This window comes from Lonchura striata, chromosome 24 (assembly GCF_046129695.1).
Source record: "Lonchura striata isolate bLonStr1 chromosome 24, bLonStr1.mat, whole genome shotgun sequence".
In the NCBI taxonomy this organism is placed as follows: Eukaryota; Metazoa; Chordata; class Aves; order Passeriformes; family Estrildidae; genus Lonchura; species Lonchura striata.
In genome coordinates, this window is record NC_134626.1 from 4,483,010 (window position 1) to 4,499,842 (window position 16,833).

A 16,833-nucleotide genomic window follows, 5' to 3' on the forward strand; every position below is an offset into this window, starting at 1 on the left:
GCAGCCATTCCCTCTGCCCTGACTGGCCCTATCCAGAGAATTATTGCCTCAGTTGATCTCTATGGCATCAGGTTCAGCAATGATCTGTTAATCTGTCTGAACGTCCCTGCTCCACCATTCAAGCCTTAGTAGCTGTGGGATAGTGACAAATGAAAACCAGTGACACAGCCCTGAGACTTCTGTAGGGACCAGAGGGCTCCAGGGTTGTGTGGCTTTCCAGAGTGGTGTTACAGGATTGTCAGTGCCCATACACTGACAATTCTGGTAGCTCTGTTTCTGGTGCTTGGCTGAAGCTATTTTCCAAGAAAGGGAGCCTGCCAGGGAAGGAGCAAGTGCCCTGTTAAAGGCTCCTTTTCCTAAGCACAGAAGGAAGCAGAGGAGTCTTTTTCTTCCAGGTACCATTATTGCATGATTCCAGGATGCAAGCCAAGCTGAATTCAGGACTCTTTTAAAGTAGGGGGGTGACTCAAAAATGGCAGATGTGATCCTGCTCAGTGAATGGGTATATTTGCTTAGAGTTTGTCTTTTGAAAGACTTTGCTTTACCCCTAATATTGTGTGCATACAGCTGGACTCACAAGGAAAGAGATTTGTCATCTGCCTGCATTTTTCAGTTTTCTGTCTGTTTTCTATAAGGAGGTTCTCTGGAATTGCAATCAAAGGGTGGCTGCAGGCAGTTGAAGAGCTAGGGTACTGCAGGGCAAAGGTGTGTGCATTTCCAAGCAGAGCAAATTTCCTCTGTCACTTCCAGGATAGCTGTTTGTGACTTCCTGTAGTTGGCTATTGAAACCTGAGCTTCCTTTCCATGGAAATGTCCTTATTCTGGCTTTTTCCAACCTAGATAACCAGTTCAGGATGTCCATATTGGAGCGACTTGAGCAGATGGAGAGGAGAATGGCTGAAATGACAGGCTCCCAGCAACACAAGCAAGGAGTAGGAGGCGGGAGCAATGGGAATGGGAACAGTGGAACACAGGTGCAGGTATGAACCCTTCTGTGTCCAGACACATCTTTATGCTTTCTTACTAGAGGTTTTTTGGGGCATGGGGTTTGGAAAGGGTTATAGTTTGTTCTAAGTGACAGGTCTGGTTTGTGGGTGTCTAACAGCAGCTGGTTTTTGGTCACGTTTGCCACTGTCTCAGTACTTGCAGAAGTGGAAGGCTGCCTGTTCAGGGCAAGCTGCACCTCCTCTCCGTGGTTAACTGGGATGTGTGTGGTGTTTCAGTGCGTTTCTGGGACTGGGACCCTGGGCAGCTGCTTTGAGAGCCGTGTGGTGGTGGTGTGTGAGAAGATGATGAGTCGTGCGTGCTGGGCGAAGTCCAAACACTTGATCCACTCAAAGACTTTCCGGGGAATGACACTGCTCCATCTGGCTGCTGCCCAGGGCTATGCTACTCTCATCCAGACCCTTATCAAATGGCGGTAAGTCCCAGCCTGCAGGACTCTGGGCTGTCAACACAGACTCTGCAGGAGCATGTATAAACTCTGCTCAGTCCACATTTCTGGTTGTCTTGTACAAAGAGCCAAGTCCCTGAACTTGTTCCCATGCCCTGATCTGATGAGACCTGTCTCTTGAGAGCAAGTCCAGTCACTGGATGTATCGTGCTCTTCATGTCTGTGGTGGGGGCACTGTCTGTAGTAAATACATGTGTGGCCTTTTCTCTGTGGTACAGTGCTTGGATAAACCTGTGCTTAGACAATGATCCTGACATGGCTACAGAGCATCATTCCTTCTCTTGTTTCCCCTGCAGCACCAAACATGCAGACAGCATTGATCTGGAGCTGGAAGTTGACCCTTTGAATGTGGATCATTTCTCCTGCACTCCTCTGGTAAGAGCAGGGTCTGAAACTTCTGAGAGAGTCTGAGGGCACTTTGGGGAGTTATTTCTGATGTGACATTTTCCTAAAGTGTTTCACTCTCTGGTGAGTGGGTGTCCCTGTGTGTTCCTGCTCATACATGGTAAGATGTGGTTCCTGGCATTTTGTTGAGAGAGAACACACAGAACAAAACTTTGTCATTGAGAAACATGAGGAAAGGGGACAGGCAGATGGTTCTGGTTAGTGTTTTACACAGAATCTAGTCTCTACTATCATGGTGTGAAAAGGACTTTACATGCCTTCTTTCACATTGTCCTCTGTGACTATTCAACTGTAGAGGTTGTAAAGTTATAAACTGTCTTGGTCACTGGAGACCTGAAATCATGACTGAGGACTTAGATAAGCAAAAAAACGAAACAGATGGAACCAGAACTGCCAGTTTGCAACTCTTAGCATTGATTTTATTGTTCCCAACCTCTGGACCTGTCTGCATGTTTCTGACCTTGGAGATTCCTTTGTGTATGAAGCTGTTCTGTCTCTGCAGTGATGCCAATGTCACAAAAAAACCCCAAATCAGAAGAAAACAAAATGTCAACTTTGTTTTTCAATTGGAGGTTTCTCTGTTGTAGGAGAGAATAGCATATATTCAATCCCCTATGTTGAGTTGGGTTGGTTTTGTTGGGTTGGGACATTTACAAATGTAATCTGCTGGCCTTGAGCATGTTGTGCTTTTGTTTATCAGAAGAGTTTTTCCTTGAGCTGGGACCAGTCTCCACTGCATGAATAAGAAAGGAGAAGGCAGGTCTCCCAGTGGGTCAGTTACCTTTTCTTCTTTAGATGTGGGCATGTGCCCTGGGCCACATGGATGCAGCTGTCGTGCTGTACAAGTGGGACCGCCGAGCCATCTCCATTCCGGACTCCCTGGGCAGATTGCCGCTGGCCATCGCTCGCTCTCGGGGCCACGTGAAGTTGGCAGAGTGCTTGGAGCAGCTGCAGCGAGATGAGCAAACTCAGCTTGGGCAAAACCCCAGGATTCCGTGCCCCTCGAGCACAGACTCCAACGCAGAGAGCTGGGTGTCCCAGTGGCACAGCGAGCTTGTTGCCTCTCAGGAGCCTCAGAAGGGAGTCACAGTGATTTCCAGTACAAACACAGGTAAAGCTTCCTGGAGGGCGTGCTCTGTTTTGCTGACATTTAACATGTGAAAATGTGGGGGCAAGGAGCTCACCTGGGCAGCAGGTTCCACCTGTGGCCTTGCTGTCCATGCTTAATTCTTTTCTTGTGCTACATGCACTTGTATAAGCATCAGGAAGAGGAGAGAGTGCCTGCTTTGGAAAGACTGGTGTGTCTTAGGATGACTGATACACTATCCTCCCTGGGTGGTTGTTACTCCATTTGCACATCCTCTCAGGTGTACATAGAGCACTGCATGAGCTTTGGCCTGAGGCAGAAGCTGTTGATGTTCCTGTAGCAGTAGTGAGTTGCATGTTTAGTTTTGACCATTGATCTGTTTGTTTACAGAGCTGAGGCGGCCAAGATCAGAACCTTCCAGCTATTACAGTAGTGAGACTCAGAAAGATTACCCTGCACCCAAAAAGCATAAGCTGAGCCCTGAGTATTTTCAAGCCCGGCAAGAGAAGCTGCTTTCCACTGCACTGAGCCTGGAACAGCCAAGCATTAGGAAGCAGAACTCCAGCTCCAAGCAATCCTCCACTGAGACAATCAGCCCCAGTGAAGGGCTGAGGGACTATGGCCGGGAGCTCTCCCAGCACATCCCAGAAGTTACTGGGTACCGGGGCTCTGGCAGCCAGGCAGGCATCAAATGGAGCCCAAAAGACATTTATATTGGTGTGTCTGCAGTGCAGGTGGCAGGGAGCCAGAAGGGCACTGCCCTGGGGAAGGAGGCTGTGGCCCATCGGCTCCGCCAGCGGGAGCAGATGAATGTGTTGATGATGGCCGACAGGGAGATGGTGGATGCAGAACTCTTGTCCTACAGGGACAGCGCAGGGGATGAGGACTGTTTACACCACATGGATGAGCTGCAGGTAAACACACCCACAGCACTGAGATCAACAGCCTCATAGAGCACAGAGGCTGCACAGAGGATCCTGGTCATGAGAAATTCCCCTGGAGGCCTCTAGAGACTGAATTATGCTTTGAGGAAGGAGGTGGTCACACAGTCAATGTGTGACCACACATTGGTCATTTTCTTCCAATTCCAATGCAGACATAAAGACTAATGGTTAGCATTTAGGGTTGTACACTTCAACAGCGTACAGAATGCACAAAATGGTTTGCAGTTGTGCAAAGAAAAAGGAAAAAGCAGAGCCTGATCACAGCAGTGCATGTGACTCAGGTGCCCTAATAGGCCTGTGGGAACTGGGCAGCAGCCCCTACAAAGACAAGATGTGAGAGAGGTGGTGCTATGGTTGCAGGCCAGGCCTCTGCACTTCAGAGGATAGGAGGTAGGAAAGAGTGGAGAATGGAAAAGACAGTGGGTTTGGGGAAGGAAGAATCCCACTATGTATGGAATAGAGGAAATAAAAATGTAACAGAAGCAGGAGAGACATATGAGAAGTACTCACTCTGAGAAAGATACAGTGGTTGTCTGAGCAAATGGGTAATGGGAGCACAGCCTTACCTGTTCTGCCTTAGCATCTCTGAATGTTCTCCTCTGGCTGGTGTAACACCAGTGAAGCAGAGCACTGCAAAACAAGAAGAGTGTTCTGTTCCCTGAGTTGAAAATTCCTGTTCTGTTCCATGAGTTGAAAATTCCTGTGAAACTTGCTGAGCTGAGGGATAGCATTCGGAAGGTTTCCTGACAATGTTTTGTCACAAGATTTTTTCCTTCTCTTGATGTGCCTTTATTGTCCTGTTGTGCTCTACTGCACATCTCAACAAAAGAGTGGCAAAGTCACTTTTCCTTTGGAAATAACAGACTAGTGACAGCTGTAGAGGGAGGGCCCAGAGACCTTTCTCCAGATCTCTTGGGCTCTCAATAAGGGAAAAAAAGAGGTCCAGGGAATATGAAACCCTGCAGTGCTTGGTCTGAAGAGTCAGAAAATCAAGTGAGCACTGGTTAATAAATTTCTCTCCACTGCTGAAACAAACAGTAGACTCCAGCTTACACAGGTTTGGGCAAAATGGGGAATTCTGTCTAAATCTGGGCTATAACACAGAAGCACAAGGCACCTTCTACCAGGCAGCTAAAGTTTGCTGTTCTTTCCCCCTTGACAGGTGAACATGATGACACTTGCAGAGCACATTATTGAAGCTACGCCTGACAGGATCAAGCGAGAGAATTTTGTGCCAATGGAGTCGCTGCTGGTGGAGAGGACAGACAGTGCTGCCATGAGCACCACCATGAGCTGGCTGGCCAGTTACCTTGCTGATGTCGATCACTTGCCCAGTGCTGCACAGATCAGGTCAGTGAGAACTGTGAGGTTGCTCTGGCTTTTGGTGTGGTGTGAGTGCTGGGCTGCATGTTCCGACTCTTCAGCCTGCAGTTCTCAGTGAGACTCAGTTCTGGTCTTGCTGGCCCAGGCACACTCTTGTGCGCAGATGTATTGTTGCCAGCACACCTACAAATTAATGGAATGTGGTTTTCACTCCAGCACCATATCTGTGCTGTGCAGGACAGGCAGGCTCAGGGATGTGGGATGTTACTTGGAGAGAGGGACAGGAGCATCAGCTTATGTCTTGAACTCAGAAATGTTGTTGTCTTTATCTGTGATACCAGCCCAAGTGCTTTGTAAGCCAATAATTCCTACTGTGATTGGTATTTCAGAAGTCTGTATAGTGAACCCCTGACCCCTTCTTCGAACACCAGCTTGAGCCCTGCAGGCTCACCAATCAGTGAAATAGCTTTTGAGAAACCCAGCCTTCCCTCGGCAGCAGACTGGTCTGAATTTCTGAGTGCATCCACCAGCGAGAAGGTAGAAAATGAGTTTGCACAGTTAACTCTGTCTGATCATGAGCAGAGAGAACTCTATGAAGCTGCCAAACTCGTCCAGACAGTATTCAGGAAATACAAGGTATGTGGCCCAGATGCCCAGTGTCTTCCTTGATGGGTGTGTGAGAGAGAGTATAATTTGTTATAAACCAAAATATGGGTAATATCCACTCCGGGGACAAAAATACAGTTTGTATCATAACCTTTTCAATGCTTTTGACATTTGTTTGTTGACGTTTGCCCAACAAGTACTGTGTAGGAAGTGCATGCCATGCCATGCTGTGGCAGAGCAGTACTCACAAAGCACATCCTCAGAATGTACCCCAGAGGTTCTGCTTAGTTGCCCATTTGGTGTAAAGATGCATTTTGAAGGCTTGTTCCTTATGTGAGTTGACAGCAGAGGCATCTCCAGGAAATGCCTAGGCCTGGGTTGGACCAGGCAGCATTGACAGGAGAGGTTTGCCCTGCCAGCAGCTGAGAGCCAGAGCACGTGTCCTGGGTTTTGGTGCACTCTCACTGATGCTGCTCCTTCCTTTGTCCACACAGGGTCGTCCTCTCCGGGAACAGCAGGAGGTGGCTGCTGCTGTTATTCAGCGTTGCTACCGAAAGTACAAACAGGTAATCAAAAAAATGAAATTTTACAAAGCACATGTAAGTGCCATGAATGCACCCTGTTGTAGTGGGCATTGTCCTGCTCTTCCTCTCCTGTGCTTTTCAGCGTGCAGTAATGAGCTACCTTTCTCAGGCAAAATTGAAAAGGGGAGATGATTTGTGTTCTGAATCTTAGTTTTGGAGGGAATCCTTGAAATTTGTGATTATGCCTGTGGTTTTGCTCTGAGGTGGAGGGCTGTGATGTATTCCATATTGGCCTTTATGCATGCTGCAGCCTAAGGAGACTGTTCTCTGACTAGTTGCTTGCCAAATTTCATTGTGAAATTGAAGTTGGTTTTGCATTTGATAAAGGTGAAGATGAAAAATAGGTTGTTTTATTTTCCATATACCAAACTTTTAAACTATGGGAAGTCACGTGTTGTAGGTTGATGCAAGTTTTTCCAGGACTGAGACTGTTCTCCAGACTCTGGTTGGAGACATGTTTTCAGGCTGAGTTCTCAACCCCAGAAAAAGAAGATACCTTTCCTTTTTGGTTTTTGGTTAGGTTTTTTGGTGATTGTTTGTTTGGTTTGAGATTTTTGGTTTTGTTTCATTTTGGGGTTTTTTGTTTGGTTTTGGTTTGTTTTTGGTGAGGACTAGAACCCACATCCTTCTTCACACTTTACCCTGCTAGACACAGTTTGTCTAATGCCTGGCAGCATGGTAACAGAAAGTGAGGCAAGGCACCTGTGCTTTTTTACAACTCTCAAAAACATTTATTTGGGAAGTCTTTCTAGTGTTAGGTGACTGCGTTGTGGTTCACATCCAACCCATCATATGGCTTTCATTCTGGATGCTTCCTGTAGTAGAGAAGCTTAATTCCATTCAAAAACTGCTTGACAAATTGCTTTGTCTTGGATCCTGGAATTGCTTTTTTGAAAGAAGATTGTTTGGGTCTTTTTGTTTTGCATTCTTTATTTGCAGAACTAACATTAACTATGTATTTTTCTGTTTCTCCCCAAGCTTACTTGGATAGCCTTGAAGGTAATACATATACAAACACTATTTTGGAAACAGTTCCCTATGGGTCACTAACTTTCACAGTCAGTATAAACAAGAAGAACCTGGCATTTTGGAGAAACATTTTATTAGTATCCACTAATAAATGCTTGTGGTTAAGGAATCAGTGACAAGCCAGACTTTCTGGGAGTTGTGCAGGGACTGCTGTGCCACAGTGGCATCAGCTCCCACGAGCAGGGATGGGCTGAGCTGCTGGGAGGGTTTTGCAGCCAGTTTCCAGAGGACAGGCTTTCCTTTAGTGCTCCTGATCACCTGTCACTTTGTGACCTTTGCCTTGGCATTTGGGGAGCACAGAACATTTTTCCCACCTGTCAGCCAATGTCCTCCACATTCTACTTGCCTGCTGAAGTGTTTTGACCATTCATCTTTGAAATACCTGTATGCTGAATTCCTAAGACCAACATCTCAGTATGCTGCTGCTCATGCTGGAGGACAACTGTTGGTGCCACTCTTAAAACTGTTCACAGTCAATAATTCTCTGCTGTAAAGATGGGTTTCCCAGCTGTGCAACATGTTGATTTCATCAGATTCTAGAATCAAATGAGCTTTTCTCAGGGCTACCAGGAGGCAAGGTGTGTTTTTCCTGGAGAGAATGTGTCCTTGGGGTGATATTCCATCCACAGCTTCCCCCTGCCCTGTGGTTTTGTGTCAGGCTGAGAACTGTTTGTCACCACAAGTGGGCTGAGCTCTGGGACACTGAGCTCACCAAGGCTTTCCTCTTTGGAGAGGAGTTTAGGAGACATCTCCACTGATCCCTTTTCCAGAAAGAAAAAGGGAACAAGAGGTGGACAGGACGCAGCTACTTGGGTCTTAGAGTTGCATGCAGACATAGTGGGGCCTGGTCTGTGCAGTGACTGCTAATTTCTCTTCTGCCTCATTCTCTGATCTGGTACTGCACTGATCAGCAAAGGTTTGTGACTGGATTGGAACAGTCACAGCTCATGGCATGGTTTTGTATTTGAACCCTTCTGTTCAGGGGTTTGTAACTCAGCCACAGAAGTCCCATCTGGGCTAAAACTTTGAAAGAAAACCAGTACCAGCCCATGAGTGGACTTATTTAAAACAGCGAATTTAAAATCACAATCTGATCCATTAATTAAAAAATGTTAAAAAGTGAAAAGAAGAAAACAAAACAAAAAAATTAATAATGGCAAAATATGACTGCTCCTAATGACTGCTTCAATTCCAAAAAGTGAAATTTGGTAAATGGTGCTCTGTGATGATATTGGAGGATTTTTTTTTTCTTTGGGATTATGCTGGGAGGGTTGTTTGTTTCCTTTTGGGGTTTTTGTTCCCAGTAGAATGTAAAATACTGAGAAATGTTAGGACATGACCCTGTATGGGGCAGTAGCTGCTACTCATCTGTCTGATAAAGTGAGCAGAAGTCAAAGCTGATAAAATATCCATGAACAATAGACACATCAGTTTTGAAATTATTAAACCTATTAAAACTTAACAAAATAAGATCAGCAAACACTGAAAACATCTGTTACAGTAGCATAAGTGTAACTTCTACACGTTATTCTACATTTCCATCTCAGAAAGGACATAAAAATATGCATGAATGCACAGGGTTTCTGTTAAGTGATCATCCCCTTGCATGCTGTCAGAGGAAAAGGATGTGGAATAAAGATATTCTTTTTAAGAGTTTGTACCTGCTTACTGGGAATCACAGGGCTAGAAATAATACAGTGCTAGATGGAATTTGGGAAGTGTGTGATTGCTCATGCAAATTTGTGAGTTCATTGGATGCTTGCTACAGATTTCTAATGAGATTTAGTTTTGCCTGTGTCTTAGGCTCAGTATTAGACTTACAACTGTTGTGGTTTTGGGGGTTTGTTGGGGTTGTTTGGTTTTTAAGAAAGATGGGGAGAGACATTTGTTGCAATGGGACAAGTGGTGATGGCTTCAAACTAAAAAAGGGTAGATTCAGATTAGATACAAGGGAGTTTTTATACTGGGGCTGGTGAGTCACTGGCACAGGTTGCCCAGAGATGTGGCAGACACCCTGTCCCTGGAAACATTCAAGAGCAGGCTGGATGGGGCTCTGAGCAGCCTGATCTTGAAGATGTCCCTGTCCATGTTGGGGGAGCTGGACCAGATAACCTTAAAAGATTCCTCCCAGTGCAAACTATCCTATGATTCTATTAATCCAGTCAAACTGTTCCACAGGCAGAAAAACAGCTAGTTGTTTCCTTGATGCAGACCAAGTTCTGCCCCTGATCTTACAGTTGTTCCAGTTTGCTGTCACCATTTCCTTACACCATTCCCAGTCAGGGAATAGCTACTTCATTTACTTCCCATCACATCTTAGTGGCTCACGAGTCTTTCACTGTAGGAACCTGCTTCTCACCAGTCCTACTGGGATGCCTCAGCTTCTCTTTGTTTCTGTTGTAGTATGCACTTTATAAAAAGATGACGCAAGCTGCCATTCTTATCCAGAGCAAATTCCGAAGTTACTATGAGCAGAAAAAATTCCAGCAGAGCCGACGAGCCGCGATGCTGATCCAGCAGTACTATCGCAGCTACAAGGAGTGTGGCAAGAGGAGGCAAAACCGCCGGGCAGCCACCATCGTACAGCAGAAACTCAGGTGAGCCCCGGGCTGTTGATGCCCTTGGGATCTTTATAGATTGTTTTTATGCTCTTCAAGGCTGTGCTGGGCTTCACAGACAAAGGCCAGTGGGAAAAGGACTGTGGTTCATAGGATAATTATTCTTGTATTTAGTAGTATTCTCCCCAGTTTTGCCTACACTTCAGTGTTGGGGTTTTTTGTGTTTAGAAGCAGTCTGCTTACCAAGAAGCAGGATCAAGCTGCTCGCAAGATTATGCGGTTTTTACGACGCTGCCGCCACAGGTATGACACTGTCTTTTGGTATCTGCCCTTCCTTAGATCAATGTGACAACATCCAGGTGTGTCTGCAATGAGTGCAATGTAGATATGACAGAACCAGCTCACTACAGATCTGTTAATCAAAGAACAAAGCTGAGCTGTTTCTCCAAGATGCACTGTGGAAAATGACATCTTTAACTTAGGACTGTTGCTGAAAGAGAATTGTGTACATTGCTTATAATGTAAAACAGCCCAGGTTGTTTGACTTTAAAAGCTGGACTTGAGGAAGTCTAAAAAAAACCCTTTGTTAAATCATAGGTACAGCTTCTGAGTGCTGTCCAAAACATTCATGGTATGTAGGAAAGTGCAAAAAGTGATGACATCTAGTGTATGCTGGAAATGCCTTTAGTTTGGGCAGAGAATTATTTGGTTGGCTCTCCTCAAGTGTGTGTTCTCTTCAGTGTGGGTAGGTGGGATGTGGCAGAGGAGCAGGACAGGTTAGTTCACGTCAGCCACTCCACAGACATGAGGATGAACCAGTGTGGGAGCAGCACAGGCTTGCCAGAGTGCTTCCCCATGGCAGCCAGCACTGCCGTACCAACAGCGTGTTTGCTGTGGTTTTCAGCTGAAAGGATTCCCTACATGATCAAGTTGCAAACTGGGACTTTGCCTAGACAGTGCTGAATCCTGATGTTTCTGACTCTGCCCCCTCCATTCTCACTACCCATGCATTTCATCCACTCAGGAGCTCGTCACACCTGATGCATTTTGAAGTGTGTTTAGTTCAGTCCAGTGACATTTAACAAGGAAAGCTCTTAGAGGCATGTGATAGGCTCCTGATTTTAGAAACAGACTCAGTCCTTATTGCAGGATTTCAAAGCTTCCCTTTGCAGGAGGTCAGTGTGGCTCATGCTGTGGAAGTATGTCTTACCTGCAGGTTCAGTGGGAAGTTACATGTGTGGACAAGAAAGAGGGCTTTGTTGTTCCCAGGCTGTTTCCAAGTGCTCTTGAAACAGCCACAGTCATTGATGAAGAAGCACAAGTGACTTCCCTCTTTCAGCAAGGCATATGGAAGAGACCAAAGTGGTTGTTTTGTTGTGTTTGCTGTGCAGCATGCCCTGAAGGGTCAGAACTTCTGTATCCTCTCAGATCTGCTTGAGATCCAGGCAGTCCCTGGGAGAACCACATGCCAAGTTTCCATCCATGGGGTCTCTGGGGTCAGCCTGAGATGCTCTTAGAGCCAGCTCAGACACAGGCCCAGGGAATGCCTCTGGTCTGCCTGTGTCCCTGGGGTTCCCACCAACACCCAGGATGTGCCATGCACACCAAACAGGGCTCCAGCTGTTGGGTAACACAGACTCTACAGAGCTTAGATTGCCCATGATTCCAACAGTTCTTGACTTCAGCTTGTTGCCTTCCTCTTTCTCAGTGTCTCCTCTTCCCTTTGTAGAGACCTTGCTCATCTGCACCACTGAAGTTTGCAGGCCAGACCCAGGGTCAGTCTCCTCTCTCCAGCACCACAATCACTGCTCTGGGCATCCCTGCAGCAGAGATTTAGCTCTTGGGGAGGTCCAGACAGAAATTGCTCCAGCATCTCAGCTGACTCAGACTGACGTGTTTGTTTCTTTGCTCCCTGTCCTGAGGGTCAGATCCCTGCATTTACCCTGGCACAGCCATATCCTGGCAAGAGCACCTGCCTCCATTCCTTCCCAAACCTGGCTCTGCAACCCTCTCTCTAAGCTGCCTTGTGCTGCAGGCACACCGGGGTACCAGGTGGAATTGCTTCCTTCTCACCCGCTCTTCCTCAAGGTTTTTAATTTTTTTTTGTGTCTCAATAAGGACGTTGTTCCTCTCTGCTTGAGTTTTCTTGCTTACCTCTTCCTAAGAATAGAGCAATAAAGCTTAAGATGCTAAGTAAGTTCCAGATCACCTCTGTGTAAGCTTCCTAATTATATCCCTTCAGTCTCCCATGTGACACTCACACAGGGTACAGCTGATGATGGGGCTGGTACTTGTGCTAAGAGCCCACACACTCTTTGTGCTTGTTGAAATCTCATTGCAGTCTCCTCCTGTATTACTCCAAATTAGCACACTGCTATAAACAAGAATTTAAGAAAGCCCCAGTCTCCAGAAAGAAACACTTCAGCCATCCAAGCTCCTGAACATCCAGGGGTGAGCCATAACAGCTAGTACCTAATATTAGTTAATGGTCTGTGGAATAAAAATGGCACTGTGAAGCCACTTTTTAAACCACAGCAGCTTGTCAGTGCAAGGGATAGAAATGACAACTATTTTTGGAAAATCTGAGGGAGTGAGAGAAAAGAGAGCATGCACAGGAATGTCAAACAAACAGGATCTTGTAACAGATTTCTGCCAGTTGATAGAGCTGGGGGAAGAGGCTGCAAAAGCCAATTGCAGTCTGTTGTAAGAAGAGTGAGCTAAGTGAGAAGGCAGCAAATGCTTAAAGTTCAGAAATTCAACCTTTTAAAAATTGAATTGTTTAACCTAGGCCTTGGCCATGAGCAAATTCTGTTGCCAACTCAAAAGAGCTTATTTTCAAGAGCTTATTCTATAACCTTTAGGTGAGATTTATTCAGGGTTTCCCCAGGCAACAGTCTGCTTGTGGGTTTTTTTCCTGTTTAAAAGTGATCAAAGTTTACTTTAAGCCAGTCATGAGAACTGTTTGCTTGCATTCAGAACAGCTTAAATGGTCATCTTGTCCTGCTTTGTTTAATGATGTTTTGACACAAAGGCTTAATATCTCAAATGTGATTTTGATCACCTTGAGGATCTGATCTGCTGAAATTAATGTTTGTTGCCTGACCAGAAGGTATATCAGGTGTTTTGGGAGAGTTAATGAGAGGTTCTGCAGTTGGAGCTCTCAGTAGTGGATGCATAAATGTTGATGAAAATCAGAAAATACTTGAAAAATACATGAAAATCAGTAAGTTTTAGCTGAATATACTCTTAGAGAAGATAGTGGAGCTCGAGTAGCTGAATGTCATGAAGACAAAAGTGATCATTCATCAGCAGGAGTCATTCTGACCGTCAGACATGTATTCTTTCCTTTTGACTTTGAACAAACCCCCCCCCCCCATATTTATCCATCTATTGTCATATTCTCCAAAATCTGATTAAAAACATGCATGAGCATAACACAGTATCAACATGATCTGTCACAGAAGTGTTTGTTGAGAATGAGAAACAGAAACTTCCTGGCCTCCCAGGAGAGCTTCACCCATCTTCCCATGGTGCCCAAACCTGTCAACTTGTACTTGACTAACTTCCAGCCTAAAGCTTGCCCCTGACACCTCCTGTGAGCTGAGCTGCCTCCAGGCTTGCTGTCCTGAGGCAGAGGCACAGCTTTTTATAGTTAATGGTTTTGGAAAGACTCCACCTACTTAGTGATCCCCAGATGTGACACATCTAGAGCTGCAAGGAAATCCGGGCGCTCCGAATGGGTTTGGATTTGCTGAGCTGAATTCATGTATGGTACAGTCAGCTTGCACTGGGAAGGTAACCTCCTATTTCCTATTCTTTCTCTGATTTGTAGGAAACTTTTACTCTTCTGGGGGAATATCTAAACCATTGCTAAAATGGAATAATGGTCTGCAGTGTTTTCTATGGAGTAGCATTTGGAGTGAGATAGAAAAGAGGTGATGGCTGCCAGGGAAGGCAGGATGCAGCTAGAAATGCCACGGGAATGACAGTGTTGGGTTTTTTCTACTTGCTTATAATTTTCTGCCCTAAAGCACCTAAACACAGGATTGCCCTTCCCTGTAAAAGGAGTCCCTAGGCAGGAGTGGGAAGGGTTCTTTCTCTCCAGGCAAGCAGAAGTGCTGTCTCCTCCTCCCTGAAGTGAAGCTCTGGGTAAGGTATGGTTGTTGCCATGTGTGTCTAATGGCTCTTTGGTATTGTTTTGCACTCTGAAGCCCTCTGGTGGACCATAGGCTGTACAAAAGGGTGAGTGTAGCTGCCTGCTAGCCAGTTCCTCTCTTCCATTTTAAATATATTTGCTTTCTGCTTGCTTGCATGGGGCTGTGGCCGAGATATGCCAGTAAGTTTCACCTCCATTAATTATATGAAAGAATCTTTAATAAACTAACCCTACTGCAATGACTAACACTGCTGCTTTTGTAACAGGACAGAGCTCTGCAGTAGATGTTACCAGTGCATGAATGTGTGAAAAAGGACATGTATATTCATCATGGGCATGCTTAGATGGCATTGTTGGTGGGGTATTTTTTCAGTATCCAAAATGGCTGTGAGTAGATGTTGGAATTTGACAGAGTCTGCACTCACACACTCAGTGAACTCCGTTGTCATGGACTGCAGCAGCATTCAGGGTAGATCATAGGAAGCTGCACTGCAGGTGCAGCCTACTCTAAATGGGTATCTATTTCTGCCTGAGCCAGATGGAACAGAAGAGCTCCTCACACTGCTCTTTACTCCCAAAGGTGGTTAAGCACCACTGGTTATTTTCTATAAGTTGGTCTTTGGTAAGTTACATACCTGGTTGCCTTATAGGGTGAGCTTTTTGACAGCTGTTTAGCTCATTTATTAATCCACATATTGGGAAGGAAAACAAAAAAAAATGAAGTGAAGATGCTGTAACTGTGTTATAGTGAGTGCCAAGAGAGCATCTGTTGGGAGTCTCATTCTCAGCATGAAGAGCCCACTCACCTGTGTGCTCAGTCACATCAGTGGCTGGTTGGGTGTGAGACAGCAGGCTGGCAAGAGGTGGTGTTGCCTGGAATCAAAAGAGGAGCTTTCCAAACAACATTAAAGCGCTAATATAAAGGGCAGTTCTTTAGTAAAAGCATTCAGGTGCAGCAAACATGGGTATGAGCATGTGCGGTATGGGATTTCTGAAGTTTTTTTAAGGTTAATTAATTAGTGTGTCTAGCAGGTAAATCCAGTAGTTTCACCCTTGGGGTGTCTCCAGGAGATTCTTTGCCCTAAATCTTGTTTTGATTCTCAAATGCTGGTACAAAACAAGATGTCCTTGTTTTTTTCTTGAAAACAAGACTAAATAGAATTTCAAGAGTGTGACATAATGTATTAAAAAGTGTTATCTATTGTTTTAAAGTGTGAAAAAGGATATGAAGGTGCTAGGATCTATAAAACTATATATTAGAAACCTACAAAGTTACAAATACATGAAAAAGCTAAAAATCTTTAGCTATCAGTGGAAGAATTCTTGTGACAGGTTTCTCAAGGCATGTGGCTCAACTGTCAGCAGGCTGCTCTGTTCCATCTTGCACTTGAGAAGTTGTTAGGGCAGGAGGGTGTTTTGTAAAAAACAGCTGCCAGAAACATCACCATTTGGGTGCTTACTGCTCATGTTTTCAGCAAGAGAGAGGTGGCCTGGACCCTTGCTTCCATGTAATGTTGTAAAAAGAAAACAGCATTGTTGATGACTAAATTTTATTGACTTAGAAATGCAGAGATCATTTTCAAGACTGAAGAGTGAGAGAATGAGTTGGGCCTGCTGGAGACACCATTATTTGTTTAACTATTTAGGCTAACAAAGGAGCAGCAGCTATTGACATTTGTTTCCAAATTATTACTTTTGTGCTACCGTTTTTTGTTGTAGGTTTTTGTTTTTTACAAGTTAAAGTTTGGAATTTTTACTAATAACAGATGAAGCACGAATTGGGTAAATGAGAACAAAGGTCCAGATGTGCCCTGAGGCCAGGCTCTGCAGGGCTGCTGTCAGCAGAGGCCAGTTGTCAGTGTTGGAGGAGAAATGGTGCACTTTAAGGCTTTGTGTATGTTGTAGCATTTGAGAAATTAGCAGGAAGCAGATTCTGGAAGTTTGGTAGCATTTGCAGGTTTTGCCTGGGATGAGCAATGATGTGTGATGGATGGGGAAATGGGGTGGCTCTCTGGAAAAAGTAAACTGTGAGCTGTCTCAGTGTGTACTGGCTGCTGTTCTGCCAAAGTAAGTGTAATGGCAAAATGTTCTGTGCTGCTTTGCATTCTGATAACAGCCTGAGTGTGTCTGTTTGTTGCTGGAGTGCACAAACACCAGGAGTGTTCCCAGGCCTGCTGATGTGCACAGGCTGACACAGCCCTCCTGCTGAGGGAACACCTGCAAACCTCTCTGTAATGCACAAATTGGGTGCTTTCTGTACAGGTGCTGCTGCAGTGTGCAGATAAATGATGGCATCATTTGCTCCTGGGTTTCAGTTTTAAAGCCTTTCCAAATTGAGTGATTTTTTTTTTTCCTGGGTTTATTTGGGTGACATTACACTAGGATCAGTAAAAGAGGAAGAGGCAGGAGATTTTACTGGCTGGCTCTTGTGGAGATGAGACTTGTATCCTTCTGCAGTAGAAATTTAAATACCTTTTAGGGGAAAAAATCCCCATCCAGTTGCTGTTGCTTTTAATTAACATTTTTCATCTCAAGGGAACCTGCTTCAGTAGAGGGATTTCAGCTACTCACCATGCCCCCATGCACAAATGTTTGCTTTCATATTGGTCAAACCATCCTCTGTAGCCTCTTGCAAAAGAGAACTTTGCTCCCAGTCCAGGTGTAGAGGTGAACAAATTGCACAGCTGC

At 45.2% G+C, this 16,833-nt stretch overlaps 1 protein-coding gene across 9 annotated transcripts in view; it reads left to right on the plus strand.

Annotated features, from left to right (window-relative positions):
* Positions 1-16,833, plus strand: part of CAMTA1 (calmodulin binding transcription activator 1) — a 225,154-nt gene that overhangs the window by 198,208 nt on the left and 10,113 nt on the right. For 6 of the 9 annotated variants that reach the window (XM_031506667.2, XM_021534234.3, XM_077788153.1 and 3 more), the window contains 12 exons: positions 841-980; positions 1,224-1,420; positions 1,750-1,828; positions 2,654-2,969; positions 3,336-3,859; positions 5,052-5,239; positions 5,602-5,848; positions 6,313-6,384; positions 7,381-7,401; positions 9,835-10,028; positions 10,218-10,292; positions 14,201-14,231. In XM_031506667.2, coding sequence (XP_031362527.1) covers positions 841-980; positions 1,224-1,420; positions 1,750-1,828; positions 2,654-2,969; positions 3,336-3,859; positions 5,052-5,239; positions 5,602-5,848; positions 6,313-6,384; positions 7,381-7,401; positions 9,835-10,028; positions 10,218-10,292; positions 14,201-14,231 — 2,084 coding nt within the window. The remainder of the gene's footprint in view (positions 1-840; positions 981-1,223; positions 1,421-1,749; positions 1,829-2,653; positions 2,970-3,335; positions 3,860-5,051; positions 5,240-5,601; positions 5,849-6,312; positions 6,385-7,380; positions 7,402-9,834; positions 10,029-10,217; positions 10,293-14,200; positions 14,232-16,833) is intronic. The other 3 variants (XM_021534235.3, XM_077788149.1, XM_021534238.2) reach the window with 3 other exon arrangements.